Genomic DNA, 24,241 nt, shown 5'->3' on the forward strand with positions numbered 1-24,241 from the left:
GGTGGAGGAAACACCAGGCTGCTTTCAGGAGGGGGAGGAGGAAAATCAGGAGAAGGAGCAGGGATGGAGCTGGGCTGCCACTTGGGTTTTGCTTTCACAGCAGGAGGGGACTGTGGAGTGAGGTTTGCTGGAATAGGCTTTAAGGGCTGAGATTCCACAGGGGGAGGTGTTGGAGGGGGTGGGAACTGGCTGGCCATCTGCTTCACCATGGAGGGCACTGGAGACAGTGGTGGGGGAGGGGGCTTTGCACAGAAGCTCTGCTGCTTGGGCAGTGTGGGTGGGGGGACTGGAGCTGGAGTTGGAGCTGGGATGGGAGCAGACACAGAGGGCAGAACGTGAGAAATAGGGAACACTGCCTGCTTTTTTGCTGGAGGAATTGGAGGAGCAGGGGTAGGTGGTGCAGCTTGTGTCATAACTGGGGGCACAGTCTTGGTGCTGGCTGGTGCGGGGATGGTCACGATGGGCTTAGGGGGCGCTTGAGGAGGCAGGACTGCAGTGATGGGAGGAGCTGGTGGGGGTGTGGGAGGAGCCACCTGAGTAACATGTTGAACTTGATGAATCTTCAGTGGAGGAGGAGGGGGGTTGAACTGTGGAAGGGATGGGGCACATGGTGCTGGCTTTAGCTGGGCCATAGCTGAACCAGGGGTCGGGGGTGGAGGAGGGGGCGGGGTGGTGGAACAACTCCACTCGGGGGCACCAGGATCTGAGGCTTGACTGACTGTGAGGCTAAGGGCAGAGACTGCACCACGGGGGGCAGTGGGGGCTTAAACAGGGGCCCTGAATGCTGAGCTGCATTCTGCAGCCTGGTGATTGTGCTGTACTTGACAAACATTGTGGCAGAGGAGCCTGCAGATGGGGCAGACNGAGGGGGTGGAGGAGGGGGAGGAGGCAGAGGAGGTGAAGGCTGTGAAGCAGTGTAGGGAGTGACTATTTTGGTTTGTGGGGATAAAGGGGGCATAAGTGAAGTGTAAGGCCGATTCACAGATTCCATTCTGGCCTAAAAGGAGTATAAAAAGGGAGGTGGGAGAGAGAAAAACAACAAACACAACAGTTACAGAGGTAAGCTTTGATTGTGTAAACCTAAAAAGCAAGGAATCTGGGACATGCATGAAAAGGATGCAGCAGTTGGTGATTATATGGACAATGTCAGGAAGACTAAAATCTGACACCCTGGCAGCAAGGACAGAGAAAATCTGTTTCCCCCAGAAGTATTCTTCAAACAGCTAGAGCTTCCAGTCTAGGAAAGATTTCCTGCTGCAAAAGCCACTTGGCAGGTGACAGGATGTGTGATTTCAGACCTTGGCTGTGTGACTTGCACACACCCTGCCCTCAGTGGGAACTGTCTGGGAAGCCTCTCTGCACTGGCTCCTCCCTGACCCTGGCAAGGGGTTGTGATGGCTCAAATTCACCTTTCAGTCCATGACTGCACCCACATCAAGCAGATGCCATAACTGGGCTGGGGATGCTGATGGAGGGCCTCCAGAGGAATGAGGATGGCTTTCTGATGCTAGTAAGCTGACCCGTGAGAGTATGAGAATGCTCAGCAGGCGTGCACAGTCACACAGGAAGGAATGCGCTCCACACACACTTGTGTGCATGTGAGACACTTGCATCCAACATGCACAGAAGTCCAGCAATGCAGGTAAAGGGGGGCATTCTTTACATTTGTTTTACTGGAAAATACATAAAGAAATGCTTTGTAAACATTAAAACAAAAGATCATAAAAATATCACAAAGATAATGAGAGGGAACTTGGGAATGCTAGAGTGAAAGAAATGAATCAAGAAACAGGAGCTAGAAACTACCAATAACCTATCAATCAGGTCACCTGGGTGGCTCTTGGCATTGCTGAAATGCCTGTACTGGGTCAGTTATTTCATGGAGATAATCACACATGACTGGTTCAAATACTTTTGAAAAGAGGAAAGGAAGGACCCTTGGTGTAATAACTTTGGGTACATCCTTTAGGCTCTCTGAACAAGCTGATGAAAAGGAATAAATCCTTTGTTTTCAATTATGAATGACATCTAACTGGCATCAAGAATGGGTAAGGTTAGTGGACTAGAAGGCTCATTATAGGGCTGAGTTCTAATGCCAATCAGAACACTCACATGTTTCTTTAAAAATTATACATCAAAATGAAAGCATTAGTTTGTAAGATCTGGTTATAGGAGACACTCAGGTTAATGTGCTTCCAGAGAATAGCCCCTGACCTTAACTTGACCCTGTCTTGGCTGCTTCAGGGGTCGCAGACCTTAGCTGTGCTGGCCTTCTCATGTGGCACCTGAGATTGAGGTAACAGGAGAAGAAACTCAGAGAAGCATCAAGACTCAAAACAAACTGAAACTACTGCACAGCAGGGTCATCTCTTTCTGAAGCTCTACTGTGCAATGATGGACTTTGTAATTACAGAGCACTTGAACCTCTGGTTTCTTTGGTCATAAATGAAACAATTAGGTAGTTATAACTTAAAATGCACATGGATCTTACCACTAATTATTGGGTAAGGCAAGGGATTTTTCTGCTGACATCTTAATTATGTAAACCAGCTTCCTAGTATGTGTTTAGAGTATCCAAATTATTAAGGGGGGAAGGGGGAGATGATTACTTAAAAGTGTCTGATAAGGGAGTTAAACTGTCAAGTGTTTTGAGAATTTAGGTCATTAGAACCAATTCTCAAATATGCATTTCTGAAGGAAAATGCTTCACCACCACACTGGACAACATATGCAAATTCAGGAACAAATTTGTTCTAATAAAGAATAAATTTAAATGTTTGTTTAATTCTTATTTGTGAATGTACTTATGTAAGTGACTCAGACCCAAACAATAAAAAATAAAAATGATTACTGGGTAAAAATGAAGTAGTCCAGTCACGGATGCCATGTCCTTCAAAATTGGAGCACATTCTTCATACTGAAACTGCAACTCCAGCCACACATGTCCTTGTCTACAGAGGCTACTTGATGGAGGACTATAGTGTCTTTCAACTGAGCTCAAGAACCTCACTATTTTTATAAGTATTAGAGACTTGCAATAATTATACTCCTTCTTCAGTGTCACTGAAACATCTAGCATGCAAAGTTCAGGAATACAAAATTTTAAAAGGAGACTGATTGATTTGAATTTAGTCTCCCATGTAAAGCACAATTTGAGAAAATTCATCAATGCCCACAGAAATGCCAAAGGCCATAAAAGAAAAGGAAAGATAAATGAGCCTGGATAAAATAAATAATGAATAAAGAAATAACTGTAAGCATCTACTCTTTACTGCATGGTCTTGCTCCATTCAATTGGTTAAAGGTAGAAAGGAGGAAATTGCTTTATTTTATAATTTTGAGTCACTAATAAAGGAATTAATAAACTGCCAAATTTTTTCCCCTTGTTTTCAGATTTTAGGTTATTAGACCCAATTTCCAAGGAAAAGTAAATCACAGGTTTTCTGAAATGGTTTCTCCCCTTACAATGAAGACTGGATATCTAAGAAAAAAGACTGAAATAGTGCCAAATAATATTCCTAATAAATGAATTAAGATCATAATTTAAACCCATAGTATACCATATATTTTTTTTTTTGTAAATTAAAACTCATGTGTTACCTTGCTGGATTCTTCCAACTGAGTACCTCGTTTCCAGGCTTCAGAGAAGATGGAGCTCACTATGCTCTGGGAACGAACGTGTCCAGCTGGCTGAGTATCAGAAACTCCACTATCAGACTGATTAGAGTGATTTGACTGAGACTCTGTTTTAAGAAGTAAAATTAAACCAGTCAGTATTCTGAAGCATGAATATTTACATTTAGATCTTTTATCCAAAGTCAATTGCTATGTAGAACAATAAAAATTTCACTCATTCATTATAAACACAGTATTTCCCATTAGAAAATTTTCCTTATCCTATGGTTAATAGGAAATCTCAATGCTTTTTAAATAGTCCACCACGGGAGACAGGTAATAAGAGTCATATAACATTACGGGTTATCCTAACACTCTGTCTTGCATGAAATCAACTCCCAAACAAGTAACTCCCAAACACTCCATCATTTTCAGGCCATCGTGGAGTTACAACCTATGAATTCCGACCTATATTTGATAATCACTTCCTTTTTGCTAGTAATGAACAATACTAGAGGTACTGGTTCTAATGGGAAGCAGCCATGCTGGGGCCTGGCCTCCAGGTCTGGGAGTGAGGAACACAGCCTAGTGGGAACCGGCTGTGAAAACAGTGTGTCTCTAACTGATATCTGGGCTGAATAATCAGGCTCAACAACCGGGCAAGACCCTAGGCAACTCAGCAAGATCCTCTTTCAAAATAAAATTTTAAAGGGCTGAAAATGTGACTCAGTGGCAAAATGCCCCTGGGTTCAATCCCTAAAACCCAAACTCCTCTGGATGAAGTTACCCTCAGTGAAAGTGAGGCACTAAGCAAATCAATTAGACCATGTTGCTAAATAAGAACTATAAAATAGGGCTGGGATGTGGCTCAGTAGTCCCCTGAGTTCAATCCCTGGTACCCTCCCCACCCCCAGAAAATGCTACCCACCAATAAAAAGTGAAAAATAAAATAAGATGCTATCCATAAGGTACAACTATAAGCAGTATGATTTAAAAAATACACTTGTTTAGCCTTATTTATCATCCCTGAATGTGAGGCTCCCTCTAGCCTGTTCTTCCTTGTTTATTTATTCAATAAATTATTTATATTAGTATGGACTCATGAATATTTATTTGTTCTGTAATTTGGGTTATATCCTATACTACATTGCATATTATACTGTTCAAATTGTTTCAGCTTTGGCTACTGGAGTTTCAGGTTGGCTCCTGAGCCTCTCTGACATACTCTCATCATGTTTGAGTTCTTTTTACTTTCAGGCCTTACAAGATGCTCTAGCTTCACCTTGTATATGCTCTGATATAACCCTAGGATTGACTGTTTGTCCAAAAGCCCTGGTTCCATTTTTTATCAGTGATGGTATTTGAAAACAAGGTCTAGGTTTTGGGTATTCTCTTTATTACTGAGGTCTCCACTGCTTCTAGGTTCTCTCAGTAGACACTATGTATGTACCTATCCTAGTTCTGTCTATGTAGGATATGTACATACATACATACATAGACACAACAACCTGTGTAAAAACACATTCTAAATTTGTTTTTAGTTATTTAAAGATGAAATCAAGTCATACAGTTTTAAAATCAATGAACAATGAAAAAATCTGCCTTTAGGTGACATGAACATCATTCTGGGAACATCTGAAAGGGCAGTAGCATTATCTTAAGATGGAACACAGCATACTTGCTTCAAGAATGTGGGAGTCTGAAAGCCCCCTTTGAGGATCACTGATGTCCTATGAAAGTCCTGGTAAGTTTGATGACTTAAATGGTTTCCTTAACTATAATTCAGAACTAGTTCCAGGTGTTTCCATTCCACTGAAATGGAAGAAAACTTGTGTGGAAGGAAGACAGCTTCCTCATGAATTCTGAGTAAAGACTCCTCAAAGCAACTTTACTGCATACATTTCAGTAGCATGTAAGTTTTGAATAAACTTTCATAAACATAAATAATAAAACTCTTGGCTTTAGAAATCTATATACTGACTGTCCATTTCAAATACATTTGTGAAGTAGTCTGTGATATTGCCCCCTGTACATTAAAAAAAAAAAGTTTCTATGGATTATAATTTGGAAATTAGGAGTGGCTCTGGTTTTTAAGAATAAAGTTCAAGTTACCAGGTCTACTATCAGTTTCAATATAAAGACTTCATACTAGTAGTAAAGATAGTGCCTTCAGGCATTCTGAACTACCTGGGATGCTAGAAGAACTGGATCCTGATTTAATGCTGGAACTGGATAAGGAAGTCCAATCATAAGCTGATTCAGTCCTCTTCAAAGCTTCTTGATAGTTCATGTAGAGCTGCTTCCCATACTAAACAGAAGACAGTAAATTATGACATCTGAATTTTATGAGGCAAGGAATAACAGGATGAGGGAGGAAAGGGAAGCACATTTTATTGATTCATAGTTTGTTTTAATATATAAAATACTCCATAGTCTTTTTCTTTTTTTTTTTTTTGAGTACCAGAGATTGAACTCAGGGGAACTTGACTATTGAGCCTCATCCTCAGCCCTATTTTGTATTTTATTTAGAGACAGGGTCTCACTTAATTGCTTAGCATCTCGATTTTGCTGAGGCTGGCTTTGAACTTGGGATCCTCCTGTCTCAGCCTCCCGAGATGCTGGGATTACAGGTGTGTGCTACCACATCCAGCTTCCATTGTCTTAATATTAGCAAATAATAACTTATTCTTATTTTTTCTCATTTGTAGAAGGCCAGCAAGATATCAACAGTGGATACAGGTTATGTTTACTATAGATATAAATATTTTTTCACCCCCAATTATTTTATTCCACATTTATTGGTGCATAATTGTACATAATAGTGAGATTCATATAACAATATAATTGGGACAGTATTATTCCCCAGTATTGAATATTTTTTTCATATATTTGTTGGTCATTTGTATTTCTTCTTTTGAGAAATGTCTGTTTAGTTCAACTGCCCATTTATTAATTGGATTATTTGGTTTGAAGGTTAAGTTTTTTGAGTTCTTTATATATTTTTGATATTGTCAGAAGAGTAGCTAGCAAAGGTTTTCTCCCATTCTCTCTTCACAAAAGCTTTTTAATTTGATGCCATTAATTAACTCATTATTATTCTAACGAGCTTTAGAGGTCACAGTTTCTGGTTTAATTTCTAGGTCTCTGATCCATTTGTTTGATTTTTGTGCAAAATGAAGATAAGGATCTAGTATCCTCTTTCTACATATGGATATCCAGTTTTCCCAGCACCATTGTTTAAAAGGCAGTCTTTTCTCCAAAGTATGTTTTTTAAAATTTATTTAATTAGGTATATATGACAGCAGAATGCATTTTGATTCATTGTACACAGATACAGCACAACTTTTCATTTCAGTGGTTTTACACAATGTAGCATCACACCATATATGCAGTCATACATGTACCTAGGGTAACGATGCCCATCTCATTCTACCATCTTTCCTGCCTACATGCACCTTCCCCACCCTCCAATATATGTTTTTTACTATATCTGTATGGGTTTGTCTTTGTGTCTTCTATTCTGTTCCACTGGTTTATGTGTCTGTTTTTATCCAATACCATGCAGTTTTTGTTATTATAGCTCTGTAGTATAATTTGAAGACAGGTATTGTGATGCTTATAGCATTGCTTTTTTGGCTTAGAATTGTTTTTGGCTATTCCTTGGTCATTTGTTTTTCCAAATGACTTTTAGGACTGTCTTTTCTAGTTCTGTGAAGAATGTCAGTGGTATTTAATGGGGATTGCATGGAATCTGAATATTGTTTTTGGTAAAATGGTCATTTAAGCAATATTAATTCTGCCTATCCATGAATATGGGAAGCATTTCCGTCTTCTTGTGTCTTTTTCAATTTATTTCTTCAATATTCTATAGTAGGTAGAGGTATTTCACCTGATTGGTTAGATTTATTCCTAGGTATTTCATCTTTTTTTAGGCTAATGTAAATGGGACTGTTTTCCTGATTTCTTTTTAGCAAGTTCATTTTTGGTTTATGTTGATTTTATAACCTGCTACTTTGCTAAATATGTTTATTAGCTTTAGCAGTCTCTGGTGGAGCTTTCTGGATCTTCCAAGTGTAGGATGATATAATTTGCAAACAGTGGTAATTGGACTTCTTGCTTTCTTATTCTTATCCCTTTTATTTCCTTTTCTTGCCCACTTGCACTGGCTAAATTTCTAGTATTATATTGAATAGGAGTGGTGAGAATGAACACCCTTGTCTTGTTCTGGATTTTAAAGAAAATGCTTTCAGTTTTCCCCACTGACTATGATGTTGGTTTTAGGCTTGCTGTAGACTTTATGATATTAAGTTCTTTTTATTCCCAGTTTCCTTTATCATGAATGTTCCCAAGTTCTTTTTTTTTTTTTTTAAAGAAAGAGTGAGAGAGGAGAGAGAGAGAGAGAGAGAGAGAGAATTTTTAATATTTTTATTTTTTAGTTTTCGGCGGACACAACATCTTTGTTTGTATGTGGTGCTGAGGATCGAACCCGGGCCGCACGCACGCCAGGCGAGCGTGCTACCGCTTGAGCCACATCCCCAGCCCTCCAAGTTCTTGATCTAGGGTCAGATCCTCAGCACTATTCAGAAATGTGCTCCATATCTGGATAGTAAATGATCATTACTTAATTCAGTTTGCTAAACTCTGCTTGCATAAGAATCGTATAATATGTTCTCCAAAGCCAAAACAAGTCACTTTGATGCTACCTAAGCTTTTACCATCAGCAGTATTATTTCATGGATGTCAACTGCTAAAAGTTCATCCCAATAACCAAGTTAAAAGGCAACACTTAAAGCATCAAACTTTAGACCTGAGGAAACTAGATGCTGGCAAAATCAACATGAAACAATCAGAATAACTGTCATGACAATAAAAAGCACATCATGAAATGCTTCATTATTCCATCATCAAACCAAAAGGAAATATACCTTTGCAATGCGGATCCCGTTGACCCACTGGTGTAGAGTCCTCACATCATCACAACAAAGGTATTTGATGTACTGAGATTTCTTCTGGATTTGTGGGTGCTGCAAGATTGAAGGAAAAAAATACAACAAAGTCTTTTACAGAACTCAAGAAAACCAGGCTGGGATTGTAACTCAGTGGTAGAGCACATGCCTTGCATGTATGAGGCACTAGATTCGATCCTCAACACTACATAAAAATAAATAAATAAAGATATTGTGTCCATCTACAACTAAAAAAGAAAAGAACTGAAGGAAACCAAAATCTAGCAAAGCTAAAACTTATCCTATTATAGGCCATGAGAATATACTTCTCATGTGGCCACAGGGACAAATAAATAGCCCTTATGTATTGTTACAAGCTGAAACTTGTGTGAAAATTTAGATCAAGATGCCCAAGTTAAAGTAAACCTTCACATCATAGGAAATTTCCAATTATTTTTTTCTACATTTCAAAGAAACAAAGTCCATGGAGGTAAACCATCAAGATTAAGTGAACAGGATTCTTGATCTTAAGACTAAGAAAAGGGAAGAGAATGTTTGATTTCACTTTGAACACACTGATATCATGGCTTCAGAAGAATCCAAAGGAGAGATCTTTAATAAGGCTTCCAGCTTCCAATGCTTCTCTGGAGGTGAATATGTGGACCTGATACATAATGCATACAGCATAACACTTGACCATACCTGTGGCTGAGGTGGAGATAAAAGAGCACTGCTTTGTAGACTCCTCCCTCTACAAGACTGCAAGAATGCAGTGTGCCCCTCCAGCAGAATGAACAGCTTCTCAGTGGCATCATCAGTTTCCACAACCCTTTCTACTTGTCAGTTGAGGCATGGATGGGGGACATGAATGACTTGACCTTGGCTATAGCATGCACATGTCATTAACTGACATTAACTATTTTAACTCCACTGCGCCTCTACCACTAGTTTCTTAGGAAGAAAAGCCCTAAATCACACTGGGGGTGGATTTAATGTATGATTACTACTGCTGTTTTTAGACATTCTTGGGGGTGGGGGGGGGGGGAGGGCGTGGGAAAGGCTATATGTTACCTAAGGAAGTTTAAAACTATTTATTTAGTTTTTCCAAAACTCCCAACCACATTTATTTGATGTGGAAACCAATGATAAAATAAGCAATTTGAGTATGTTCTCACGCTACCGGAATAGATGGTCACCAATACAACTTATAAATTTGCATTGTTAAAGATTAATCAATGTGATCGACAGTGTCAGAAATCAATGCAAAATCCACTTACTCTATGTAAATGCTTTGTAGAACTCAGCTCCTATCATTAGCATTTACTACCCAACCAACTTTGTTGAAGACTACATCAAAGTTTTAAATAATAAACCCTAAATAATACTAAAGGTAATAAAACAATATCTATTATTTTCTTCCCTGACTTTGTAGGTCCCTTCTTGGAAAAGTTCCTTTTCCACACTAAATCATATTCTAATAAACTGCCATAGCAATCTTGAAAGAGCAAAGAAGAAGAGATAGAGAAGTCGCTATTTTTCTATAAAAGGAGGAAGGGGAATTTTACTTAATTTAATCATTCAAAAAATATTTATTAAGCAGTAACTATTTGCCAGATGACAACTACATTTTTTTTAGATACAGTGATGAGCAAAATAGAAAGGTCCTTGACACTAAGAATCATAGCATGTGCAGAATAGAAAATAAGTTGAATGAAAAACATTTTTCTTAGTGTTGCCAAGCAGTAGGGCTACAAGAGACTATTCTGCTTCTTGTAGGTGCTGCCTATCAAGTGTGATTCAGAGAACTGAACCAGCTACTACAGGCTGGCTCTCAGCATTTACCTTCATTCCCCTTCTCTGGTGATTTACAACTATGAATATCCATGGGTTGCATGGTATTCACTCAACTATGTGATTCCATTCATTCTCTATATAAAGAGTTTCCTTTTAAAAAAATTAACATTAGGTAAAATCGAAGAGAAATTAATCTCTACCCTTCTCACCTTATCTCTAACCTGGGAATTTATGAATATCCTGAAGAGTAGTATGGTATAATTATTTAACTATTTATTTCTAAGTAAAGCATCAGATTACCTGCTAGTTTAAAATTCATTTTAGAATCTCAAAACGTCACCTTCCCACATAAAAAGGCATTCATAGCTGTCCTTAGTTATCCACTCTCTCCAGTAATACCTCAAGAAGTTGCCTGTTCCACTAATATATTCTTGTTTTTATTAAATGTGGTATCTATTGCGCACTTACTATGTATCAGAAATTATGTGAAATACTTCACATAGTTTAATAAGCTCATTCAATCCTTAGGAAAACTATCTTAATAACATTATATCATGTTCCCAGAAGAAAGATAAGGCACAGAGGGTTAAGGATAGCACTTAAAGTTGCTTCCAAGGTGAAAGAAGTGGAATTTGAACCCAATCCATCTCATTCTAGTGCCCAGGCTCTATTTGTCACACTATTGCATTATTAGGGATAAAGCCTTCCAATTCCTATTCCCCTACAATATTATTCTGCCACTTTTAAATTCAAACAAAAGCTAAGAGCAAATATAGAGGAGAAAATCATTGCTAAAACCCAAAAGTCAATATTTAGATTCTTAAAGACCCCAAAGAAATCGCTTCCAGCTGAATAGCAGTAACAAAGAAAGGTCATCATTTCATTTTCTAAAAAATGGTGTTCATTTGTAAAGTTTTCATTCACTGATGAAACAAAAACTTTTGAAAATAAAACATTTAATAAATTCTGAATTACTATTATGCTATAAGATTATATTCTCTGTTCATATAAAAATGTTGATGGATAATTCCTATAACTCTAACTAAAAGTGATATTTAACACTACAGTCCAAGAACCAAAGAAAAATGACAATGTATACTCCTATTACTTTGGAACTCATACATACAGTCTTGAAAATCCATTCAACTGGCATATACGTTAAAAAAAATAAGACTATGCTGGGAATCATGGCATATGCCTGTAATCCCAGCAACTCAGGAGACTGAGGCAAGAGAATCAAAGTGGGAAGCCAGCCTCAGCAACTTAGCAAGACCCTGTCTCAAGATAAAAAATAAAAATAGCTGGATGTGGATCAGTGGCTAAGCACCCCCGGGTACCAAAAAGAGGTGGGAAACTATATAACACTTTACCCTATCATTTCCATACTATACATAGCTTCTTTATTTCTAACAGTATTTGAGGAATTCACGCTCACATTTCACCTCTAAATGAGAAACTACTCTTTCCTTTCTACCATACTGAAATAAATTACTTTGCCTTCTTTCTTTCTTTTTGTTTTTTGGTATCAGGGCTTGAACTCAGGAGCACTCAACCACGGAGCCACATCCCCAGCCCTATTTTTGTACTTTATTTAGAGATAGGGTCTCAGTGAGTTGCTTAGTGCCTTGCCATTGCTCAGGCTGGCTTTTGAACTCACGATCCTCCTGCCTCAGTCTCCCAAGCCACTGAGATTATAGGTGTGTGCCACTGTACTTGGCTGCTTTATTTCTTTTGTTCTTTTCTTTCCCCCTTTCCTTGTAAATGAACACAATGACTTTATTTATTTATTTTATATCTTTATTTATGTGGTGCTGAGGATCAAACCCGGTGCCTCACACATGTTAGGCAAGCACTCTACCGCTGAGCCCCAGCCCCAGCCCTTTATTTATTTATTTTTTATGTGGTGCTGAGGATCAAATACAGTGCCTCACATGTGTTATATAAGCACTCTATCACTGAGCCAAAGCCCCAGCCCTACTTTATTTCTTTAGGGATGAAATTTTAGATGTGGCTACGGTGAGCCAGATAATAACTGGTATGTAATTTTTAAAAAACAGATTTCCTTTAGGAAACTTATTTAATTATACATGCATACTCGTGTCCCAGCAAATGTGTATCTTTCAGATACATCAACATGTGTCCTATTTGTTTCTACATTGTCAAATTTCATGAATAAGTATTTTCTATCATTATTTTTTTTAAAAAAATTACCAAAATGTGTTTTAAAGCCTTTACTAGTGTGTGTGGATTTCTCATATCCTAGGAGCCTTTCATTGGAGCACTGAGACTCAAGTCATACAGTCTGAATAAATTTGCATTTGTGTAGACCCTGTGCTATAACATTTTTCATTTGTTAGAACTTATATACTCAAGAATAAAAGTATTTACATAGGCAAAATTAGTATAGACTTTACAAAGAAAACAACAGCAACAACAAGAGGTTTTTAAATCCTAATAATTGTGTGGCCGTGGGCAAATGGATCTCTCTAAACCTCAGTTTCTGTATTTACAACATGGGGACTCAGAATAGACTTGTGATTGAGTGTATGGAGCTTCTATCACAGGTTTATCAATTTAGAGGTCTACAATAAAGTGGTGGTAATTACTTTTAATGTTATTTCCACCATGCTCTTCCATTTCAACACACTAAATATTTTTATATGTAAAGAGAAAATATAAATTTAGCTTAAACTACTCAATGTCAATCTGGAACATTCAAATCATTGTTATAAAAATAAACATAAGAAAAACCCTTAGCACAAAAATAGACAAAGAATTTTATGAGCTGTAAAAGGATTGTAATTCAGGTTGAGTATCCAGTATGCAAAATGCCTAAGGCCAGAAATGCTTCAGATTTCAAAGTTTTGAAAATTCTGGAGTATATCCAGAGACTTTACGGCTTGAACATCCTTAATCCAAAAATCTGAAATGTTCTAAAATCTGAAACTTGATTTTGGGGGAATGTCAGGAAGGAGTCAACCCATGGCCTTGTGAATGCCCGACCTCTGAGTTTTATCCCAAGCCCTTCCAAAATCTGAAACTTTCTGAATGTTATGTTGGCACTTAAAAGGTTTTGGGTTTCCGTGCATTTCAGGTCTTGGATTTTCAGATTAGGGGTGTTCAACTTGTTCAAGTTACTGGTCATAATTAATTTTACTCATGAGACATTGTCAATTGCCTTCCCTTTAGCTATCTCTTCTCTACTTCTTACCTGGCAGAGCCCCACCCCTCACCAGTGTCCCACAGGGTATGAATTCTAAACAATAAGGGATCAATCACCCCAATGGTTTTGTTTCCCTAGTCAGTGACTGGTTTAAGAATGGGAGATGTGCTTTTGTTCAAAAATCTACAAAGGTAGGGCTCTTGGCTAGTTTCTGGGAAATAATGACTTCCTTTTAAAAGATGAGTAAAGGGAGAAAAAGATCCTCTTTAGCTAGATTTTGCTGGGCCTACATCTGATGCCTAGAACGGCAGCAGTCATCTTGATACCCTGAAGTGAGCCAGCCTGGCAATTAAGATGACATGCAGAAGACAGATCAGGGAAAGATGGAAAAAACTGGGTTCTTTTTAACAGGTGTAAACCACTGAAACACAGCTTATTATATTCACATTTTGAGACACCCTGAATACCTTTGTATATGGGTTGTTTACTGAATGAAGAAGGCAAAAATATACCACTCTGACATACCATTTAAGTTAACATGGAAAACAGCAGATACAAAAAAGATCACTTTGAGCTTCATGCTGCTTTTTATAAACAGAAGATGGAATTCCAGTGCAAAAGACACCCTCCCTATGCTACAGAGAAAAAATATCTTCAAGCATGAGAAGTCAAAACTGAGAGGATTTTATACAGACCTTGTTAAAACAGCTCTTCTCTTTTAAACTTCCTTATATAATTTAGTTGCTTTTCACAATTTACTTTTCTTTGTCCAATCCAGCATATAAGCAACTAATTCTAACTGCTTCTTTGGGTCTTGACTGCTATATGAGAGCTTCTGTGCCACATAAAACTTGTTATCGTGCTTAACTTATTAAGAAAATGGAGGTAGAGTTTTTCCGCCCTTCAATATTTACCTTATTAGCAATTAAAACTGAGAAAAAAAATTAAGATTATATAAATACACATTACAGTAGCCAAGAAAGCAAAAATACTGTTGTATGTTATATAACCTCTCAAAATATCCTACTATACATTTGTGAGAGGCAAATAACATCCTAGTATTATTATAAACATAACGTTAATATTATGGTCTTAGGGACTCCCAGGGGACCTTGCACCTCATTTGGAAAACTGCTGAATGAATTTACTTTGTACTGAATTTTCAAGAATTATTTGCTCCTAGCCAGGTGAGATGGTAGTGCCTATAACCCCACTACTTGGGACGCTAAGGCAGGTTTTCAAGTTCGAGGCTAGCCTGGGAAATTTAGTGAAACTCCATCTCAAAATAAAACTTAAGAAAGGACTGGGAATATCACTCAGTGGCACAGCACTTGGATAGCAAGCACAAGCAAGGCTCTGGGTTCTAATTTCAGTACTGAAAAACAAAATAACAACCAAAAGAAAAAAATTTGTTTGCTCCTGAAAGTAACCTGGATGATACAGTGGTGTTCTCTGAGAAAAATATTACTTAATAAAAGGTTGCCATTACAACATAAGTAATTTTATCAAAGCAATCAAAACTCTAACTTAAAATTCTTATAAATACTACTCTTAAAACCAAATGGACAATTCCAAGAGAAACGAGAAATCAAGTGTGATGTAAGCATGTAGACCTAAGAAGTTAATAAAGGGTTGCTAAGATGGAGCCAATTAGAACTTAATTATTCTCAGAGTTCCCTGAGTTTTTGTGTGGTACCTTTATCAATGTTCTAGATCATGAAAAAGACTAAAAATGTCTGTTCTTCTCAAAAGTACAGATACAATCCGTGTAAGAAGCTCAAAAGCCCAATTAAAGGAGTAAAAAACTCCCCCAAATAGTGTGGATAGCACAGGCTATTATGGCTTTAGTTTGGGGGGAAAAAACCCAAAAATTATTTCTAGACCAGATAGTCAATAGATTTTGAACTTGGCCACAGTGCCCTCTGATGTTCTTCTGAGTTAAGCACAGGAAAACTAATTAAAACACTAAACAGGTCCCACATTTGGCTAAAATGTCTAAAAAAATAAGTCCAGTATTTATAATCAAATATATTTTATGTGTTACGGCTCAAAGTTTATTATAAAATTAGCATCTACTCCCATTTCCACTAATATAGTAAGAGTTAATTGGCTAAGGATCAGCTATAGCATAACATTCTTTTTTCCCTTACCACCCTTCTCCATTCCTTTTTTAATTTGCAGTGCAGGGGATGGAACCTAAGGACTATACATGCCAGCAAGTATTCTACCACTGAGCTACATCCCCAGCCTTACCATTCCTTTTTAAGCCTATAAGAGTAAAGCAAAAATAGTATACTTGATGGAGATCCAAATTATTCTACAATGGCCCTTAATCTGTGTCTAACATCAATTAAAATTACTATAATGATGTATTAAACCTACTGAACAGAGCAAAAATGGTTTACTTAATAGAGATTCAAAGTATTCTAAAATGCCCAATAAACCTGTCTAATCAATTAAAATTCCTATAAAGAGAACATACTTACCTTTAGCACCAGACAATAGTCTGTAGGTGCTTTGTATTTGTTCCGATAATCCTGGCCATAATAAACATTGACATGATCCAGCTGGAGAAAACACATCAGATCCCGAGAGACCTAGATAAAAATACCCAAAAGATTAAATTGACAACAATGTGGATGCAAGCATATATCACATCTGGTAACAGTTTTTAGTTGAGAATTAAGACATTAAATAGAAATTACAGCTACTTTATAGAAGACAAGAGAATGAGACGCTCTATAAATGGTTCTTTGATTGGCAATGTAACCAAAAAGGCAGGCCATTTTTGCTTATTGTCTTGCCATTCATAATGAACACTGAGTTATTGACATTTTAAAGATAATTTAAATAAAGCATGGTATATTACAATCAATATAATACAAGAGAGCTTTCTGGATCAAGTAGTTCAGTGCCTATAATGCATATCTCAAACACAGAAATTCTCAACTGGGGGTTTTCTTATCAGTTAAATAAGGGTCACAATATACTCATAAGATTGGTTTAAAACTAGATGATACCGTAAAGTGCTTAAAACAGTCCTAAACCCCAATGAGCACAGAAGACAAAAGCTATACCAACGGTACTAATAGCAAAAAGCCCACTACTTAAGATTGAAATGGTTGTAATTCCATAAAATTATTCTCCCCCCAACAAAACTACTCCAGCAGGAGTTCCACAAATAATAAACAAAACTATGATTTCAAATTTGGTAAGAAAATTAAGATGTGCCAAATTAATAATCAAAGAAGTGAAAATTCTCAGGTTTCCTCCTCTTTAGATTAATAAATCGATCTGTGTTTCCTACACAGCACAGATTAAGAGTGATCAGCATAATGAGGGGAACAAGTCTACAGAAAGCACACACCTTTGCTTTTCCTTTAGGGACATAGTAGATACCAGATGCTCTCAACAGAAAATAACGTTTTTTCCAGGACTTCTTGCCATCATCTTTCAACCAAAGCACTCCTTCAATTTCCGGTACAGTTACAGAACTTCCACAAAAACATTCCTAAAATAAGAAGATGATTTGGAAAGACTTATGATCCTTGACTTATCAAGGAAAAAAGATGTGTCTACTCCAGTGAGATGCATGACACTGTAATTAAGCCAAGATGGTTCTGTATTAAAATCATGCTGCTGATTTTACCTGAATTAGAATTAGAAAATTCTCTAAATACAGTATGAATTATTTTTGAACAACTAAAGAAATCCCTAAATATTTAATAAGTAAAAAAATATCAGTCATAAATAAAATACTGATTTTTTTTACAAACTTTTATCCAACGTTTTGAGGAGAAACTAGCTTGAAATATCAACTGAGTTGTATAACAGTAGTTAAATGAAATCTAAAGAGCATAATTACACTAAGTTTAATAAAAATGTCAAGCTAACATAAATATTAAACTTCTTCTCCAAATTAACATCACAACAGATTAGCTCTCAAGCTAAAGAATAATAAAGTTAAAAAGAAAGTAACATGCCAAGTGAATAATTAATAAAAATTTTAAAACTGTACCAATTTATATGGTCTAAGAGGACATTTATTTATAATAAAATATTTAATACTAGGTTGAAAATAATAAACTCAAAATTCTGAATTCCATTGTCCATGCTTAAATAAAAAAATCTAATATTAAAAACAACCATGTATTTGTAAAAGAAAAAAAATCCTAATTAAACAATAACATAGGATATTCTAATTAATTTCTCCTCATTTCTCCTCAAAGTATAGAGAAACTAGAAATTATAAAATTTTTTTCTTAAGTGTAGCTTAAAAAATTGAGTGCTGATCTTCATTTTCCTAATTGCCTTGTTGGTAAGAGTTTATTCAGGTTTTCAACTTACTAACTTCTTTGATTTTAGTTCTTTAAAATCAGAAAAAGCCAAGGGGCCAAAAATTTGGGTAGATTTAAATTTATTACTCTGTAAGATTTTCCAAAAATGATCGTTATAATTTAAGAATTTGTTTGAGTTACTTATGGCTAAGGTTTGACATATTCTGTGAACTGCTAGTTATATTCAAATTTCTCTCTAAAAAAAGGAGGTAAAAATAGCACAACCACATCTTTCATTGATCAGCTTTGTCCTCCGAACTTGACAAACCCTAAAAATTTGTTACTCCTTTTAATCCACTAGAATATTACTCGTTTTTAAAAGGTTCTCTTTAATGACCTAACGTTCACACAGATGAATTCTCTCCCTCATGCTATCAAAGAATACAGGTTTCTCAACTATGAATATGGAGGACCAATATACTAGGTTCCAAAAGGTGCTTAATATTTTAATTTAATAATGTGTAGGAAAAACGGGGGCAGGGAGTCATACCTCCAACAGCACTTCTTTGTTTCTATCTGCCATTTCAGCTGTTTCCTTTTTCCCTAGGAGATAATTCTGGAAAAACAATAAAATGAAAATTAAAGGATAAACTCATTCTACTATTCCCTTGGTAGAGATGAGTATATGATTTGTTCAAGAGAAATAGCAACTAACTCTAGATCTATTTTTGCCAGTGCACAGTTAGAGGAATGCTTCAAAAACTCCCCATATGTATATGGGTATCATCACTAAAATGCTTAGCCCCAGCTTCCTGCCTGAACACTTGCTGTGAATCATTCCCCAAACTGCCTTCTCCAAGTCCTGAGGTGATATTACATGCAACAGCTGACAAATATGTTCTGGGATAACTAATGAAAGCTACATTCAAAGTACCTGAAAGGTTTATAAATTATTAAGTACAAGTAAAGCAAATTTCCTTAAAATATGCTGTTTAACAGATCCAGATGCAGAAAATTTGATTGTTGTAGATTTTTAAGAAGAAATCCCAAATCCTATGAGACCATATTTCATTTGCTTGGTTCAACAAAAATCTGAACTGTAATCATTAGCATAATTATTTTTATCAGACAACATCTGCTGGCACCCTCAAATATGTATGTAACCTTCACTAAAATATCAAGAAGCTATGTCATGATTAAGCCTGAAGGGTAACTATTCAATTCCTTTAACACTGCTGCTGTTTTTTCTCATTTCTACTTTGGTTTTGGTGGAGATATTTTTCCTAGTCTATTGATTTTCACAAACCGTCTAGGTATTGGGAAACATTATTTATTTTGGAATGAGGAAAGATGCCAAGTAAATCAAGATAACATATACTGGAGTGTGGAGCCATTTAAAATCAGAGACCACTCACTGGGCTTTAAAAAAAAAAAAAATTAAAAATAAGTCCAAATAAGTATCAACTGGATAATGGCTTAAGATAGATTATTTTTTTCCTTTGACAAGATAGATGTAAAATTCACTGAAGAAATTGCTGGGTTCAAAACAGCTCTGGAATACAGGGAAGCCTGGTAACTCCCTAGAGCTACTTCTGTTTCTCCAAGGGTGTATCCCATCTGGCTCTGTGGGACTGGGAATTTCACAGTGGGCCCTGAAGTGAGCTCAGCTAACTTTACACCTCAAGAGTACTAATGAATGCTCTCATAGGGTTTTGCAGCTGCTTTGCTCTAATCAAGTGGCTGCCAGTCTTTTAAACTCTATTAACTTAGCAGTATCAGAATTAAATAGGGCATATATTTAAAAAACCCTGACCTTTGTAATTATTCATTCAGTCTTACCTGTGGGTTTTTGAAAAGTGCATATTTTTCTATACGCTCCATAAATATAAGCTTGTTTTGGCTATCTCTTGTCCAATTAAGAAGATTTTCAACCAAGTTTTCATGGTCTTCAAATATTCTCTCTAACCCAAAATAAAGTATCAATATTTTGTTAGTATTCACCAGAATTACAAGACATGAAACCTTGTGAAGAATTCACATTGAGAACTACAGAATCTGGGGCTGGGGTTGTGGCTAAGTGGCAGAGCACTTGCCTTGCATGTGTGAGGTACCAGGTTCAATCCTCAGTGCCACATATAAATAAATAAAAAATAAAGGTACATCAACAACTAAAAAATATTTTAAAAAACAAAACAAAAAATTATAGAATCTTAATAAACACTACATCCTTGTCCCTTACAGATAAAATATCTGTCTTCCCTCATTTTTTGTAAAAGGAAACATGGCCTAGTGATGTGAAGTGACTTAACAAAGTCACAATTGACAGGTAAGAATTAGGACTAGAATCTAGGTATTCTGATTTGTACATCATTCTTTAGCCTTTAGCTTTTATCCATCCCATCCTTAAAAAATAAACACATTATCTGCATTCTATAAAATTTAATATCAAGTGCTGCCAACAGTATTTAATTCTTTACATTCAAAGAATTTCCAATACGATTTCTTCTTTGGTTCATGAATAGTACTTAATTTTAAACATAAATACATTTTCTAACTTCCAAATTAGGTATCAAAGAATGTTTATATATATTGAACATATGTTAAAGAACATGTTCTAGATATTGATTCTTCGAAATCTGTTCATGTTTTGTTTGCCCTGAAAGTTAAATGGTGGTAAGATTTAATTACAAATGAAAATAAATATGTCTTAGTAAATGCATTGATGTATGCAGTTTTTATTTGAAGGAAAATGTATTTTGTCATCTTAAAAAAAAAACTTTGTTTTTAACCATTTTAAAACTGAAGTAAACTGCAAATTGCTTAGTATTCAAAGACCTCTCAAAATAGCTGAGAAAAAAAGTAATGTAAAAAAAGGCAAATTATAAAAGGTAAACTGCCTGGTTATTTTATAGAAAAAAATATAAAGATGTCTTAAAATGCTTCTATCACCATGAAAACCATTGTGATTGCACAGAAATTAAAAAGCAATTAAAGCGATGATATTACTAACCCATTTGTAACTCAGAAATGGTCTCTACCAGAGACCAGTCTAAACTATAACCACAGTGGGATTTGTCCATCAGGTTATCCAGCACTTGTCTCACTGTCTGCCGCTCATCTACCATCATTGTTTTCGAACTGTCATCAGACATGTGGACTCTAATCACCAGCTGTAATAGGTAAAAATAAAATTAAATGAAGACCAAATAATGGCGTTTTAGAAAAGGATTTATTGTAATATCAACTAGTAGTCTGCTTAATATCTTTGTAAATTAAAATGGAAATAATGGATTTATCAAAAGATAAGCTAAAAACTAAATATCAATATTAAAAGTCTTTTAAGGGGTAGGATTGTGGCTCAGTGATAGGGTTTTTGCCTAGGATGTATGAGGCACTACGTTCAGTTCTCAGCACTGCATATAAATAAACAAAATAAAGTCCATTGGCAACTAAAAAATATTTTTTAAAAAGTCTTTTAAGATAACAATATTGAAGAATATTAAGAGACCTTTCCATTGTATTCTTTTAGAATTCAGAATGAAAGTTATTCCTATATAATACATCTTACCCACAAAAAATTTACATGTGAAAAATGTATTACTAGAAGAAATACACCCCCTACCACTCCATACATTAGAGGAAAATGATGTAAATAAGGCAGTTCTTCATAAATCCATACAACTGATAAAATCAGAAATCAGGCAAAAGCCTGCATATCACCTTTTTCACTTGTGCCTCCTTAATTTTCTCTAGGGCGATTCTGATCTTCTCTGCTTTCAATTTTGCTGCCTGTTCCTCCTGTGAACATAAAGCATTTCAGATAAACTAATGAATTATCTGAGAAATCTATTTTATTCTTAAGGCTGTTCCTAGCATTGGATTTCATTAAGAATATACCATCATATGTGTAATATAAATTGAAATGCATTCTGCTGTTATATATAACAAATTAGAAAAAAAAGAATATACCATCATATGCTTATGTAGAGCACATTTAAAAAATAGCCCTCTTCATAAAATGAAAGCAAACGTGGTAAAGGAAAGAGCATTTTTACAGATGCAGACCTGAAAATGTCTTACAATACAATTAGATTCCATATTATAAGAGGGAGGGGAGAACTCTAATGTAGTAAATTAGTAAATCTGATCCCATCAATATAAAGCAGTTAAATTTCAAGTTTTGGATTTGGGGAAATAACAGCCATCTATGGGCCTGCCACTTAGTTATACTTACACAATCCCGTAACTCCTTCCAAAGTATGGGCAACCTTTTGCATACTATTTTGTTCTGTTACAATGAAAATGTATCATCACCTTTAAAATATCTACAGCGTACTTCAAATATGTTCATTTTATTGTACTTCAATTTTACCTCAATAAAGCTATGAAAAAAATATCTACAGCAAAAACCAATTATGTATTTATTTTCAAAAAATATAAAAATCCTTAATAAATAATAAATACAGGTACATTCTCAATTACTAATACAAACACAGGTGGCTGTTGCATCCTGTTTTACTCTGCTTTGGAAAAATCATACAATATAATCACATCAATAAATTCAAATTTATTTCTATTTATTCATTTATCAGATTTTTTTTTTTCCTTTACCAAAAGCAATTTATTTGTTTTTTGGATTTAGATTACAGTCCTCACAAATGCCCCCACCCGCCAAGTCCAGTACAATATTATTTCTTGATTAGAAATTTCACAGGGTTATATTTTTTAAAGTGCTTTAAATATACAGAAGACAATGAAGAAGATGTTGCCCAGACAGACATAAAAGAGCCTAAAATTTGTAAAAGAAAAAGCACTAGTGTTTAATTAGGCAGTAAGAATCTGTGATTCATCTGGATTTTCGTTTTCAAATACTTGTGCATAATAACTCCTATAAGAAAGACAAGGTCATGCTGTATTGCTTGCCTTCAACTTTTGAGGCTCTCAGTTGAAAAGAAAAATCAATGAAAAGTCTTCTTCAGATTCTCAAAAATACAAGCACAGTTGACAGAATGGCTACAGATGCACTGCCCCCCACCTGGCTGCAGGTCTCTAGACCTGCAAAGGCACCTAAGGAAAAGAGATCTATGTACCAGCACTGAAAGCATTGGAAACATAACAAAGGAGAAGAGCAGGGATACTCAATTAAGTGAAGATAAAAGATGAAAAGCAGAGATAATGCAGAGAGAAAATACTCAATAGCTCAGATATTTAGTTAGAAGTACAGGAATCCTCCTGACTCCATTTCCTGCCTTATCAGATTTTTAAAAAATGCTAAGTGTAACTTTCCAAACAGCTCAATTTCTAATAACTTCTACTTATAAACTAGTTTATAAGCAGTAGTAAAATTTATAAAGAACTACAAGTAAACAATTTTTCTATTTTTTGTGTGAAACAGCACACAGTACTCTAACACCAGTACTTACTTGTAATTTCCAGCAATAGGCCATAATATACTGTAGCATTAATCACCAATTGAAAAAAAAAAATAAGTAAACTTTTGTTTATAAAGGATTATTTTTAAGCTTTTTATTACTCTGGAAAATATCTAAAAAAAAAAAAATAAATTATCATCCTACATATTCCTTTATTTAATGTCTTTTAAAGGAGAAATAATTTATATCAATCCAACATTAATTCTCTCTGGATTGTTATTAAACACCAGAATCCATATGCTATTTTTCATTAAAAAGCTAAAGCATCCAGGGCAAAAAGCAAAGACTCAATTAATTTAAAAAATTTATTTTCTGTTAACCTAAATTTTGATGGCTTTCTAACTGCTTCTCTTTCCATTTCATACTCTACATGGTCTCCCCTCATTTTGAGCTTAGTATTTACTATGTGGAACAGAGAAACAGTGGATAGGGTAGACAGTGAGCTTGTTAGCCAGAAATCTGATCCCTTTCAGTGAAAGGAGCCAGTAAATTAACATAATAACCAAGGTCTGGAAATACTATCTGTAAACCCAATTATTTTCACAGTGGAGAGGGATAAGATAAAACTCAGTTCTTGTACTATTATAGATATATTCCTTTGACTAAATCATCTTATTTCCCCATCCTTAATGCAAATAAACAGTTATAAAATGTGATGACTACATTTTCTTTTTAAAAGCAAGCTTGAAAGAAAGCTTTAACTACTATCACTGTTTCTAGAATTCAGTTTTAGAGAAATAAAAGTCATTACCAGGCAAATTACCAAACCCTATGTGTTTTTGAGGAGTACAACACAGCTCTATAAAGTAATCTAAAATACTTTGAACTGTCAAGTAACTGATTTCATAAAAACCACTAGAAAGCATTTGCCATTCCCTCATCCTTGTGCATGAATGGTGCTTCAGAGAAAAAAACTTTGCCAAGCCAAATTTGAAAGTTCCACTTCACATTGCCAAAGAGTAAATTTAAAGTTTGATGAGGAAAAACTGATGTGGAACAATGTTTTTGGTATTT

General features: G+C 35.6%; 1 protein-coding gene across 1 annotated transcript in view; it reads right to left on the minus strand.

Annotated features, from left to right (window-relative positions):
• The window catches only part of Raph1 (Ras association (RalGDS/AF-6) and pleckstrin homology domains 1), a 60,588-nt gene that overhangs the window by 11,170 nt on the left and 25,177 nt on the right, over positions 1-24,241 (minus strand). The window contains 11 exon segments of the mRNA XM_048808351.1: positions 2-670; positions 673-997; positions 3,601-3,743; positions 5,803-5,923; positions 8,541-8,639; positions 16,005-16,115; positions 16,886-17,029; positions 18,346-18,411; positions 19,635-19,756; positions 20,806-20,965; positions 21,516-21,593. Of these exon segments, the coding sequence (XP_048664308.1) occupies positions 2-670; positions 673-997; positions 3,601-3,743; positions 5,803-5,923; positions 8,541-8,639; positions 16,005-16,115; positions 16,886-17,029; positions 18,346-18,411; positions 19,635-19,756; positions 20,806-20,965; positions 21,516-21,593 (2,038 nt within the window).

The sequence above is a fragment of the Marmota marmota genome, unplaced genomic scaffold, assembly GCF_001458135.2.
Source record: "Marmota marmota marmota unplaced genomic scaffold, marMar, whole genome shotgun sequence".
NCBI classification, from domain to species: Eukaryota; Metazoa; Chordata; class Mammalia; order Rodentia; family Sciuridae; genus Marmota; species Marmota marmota.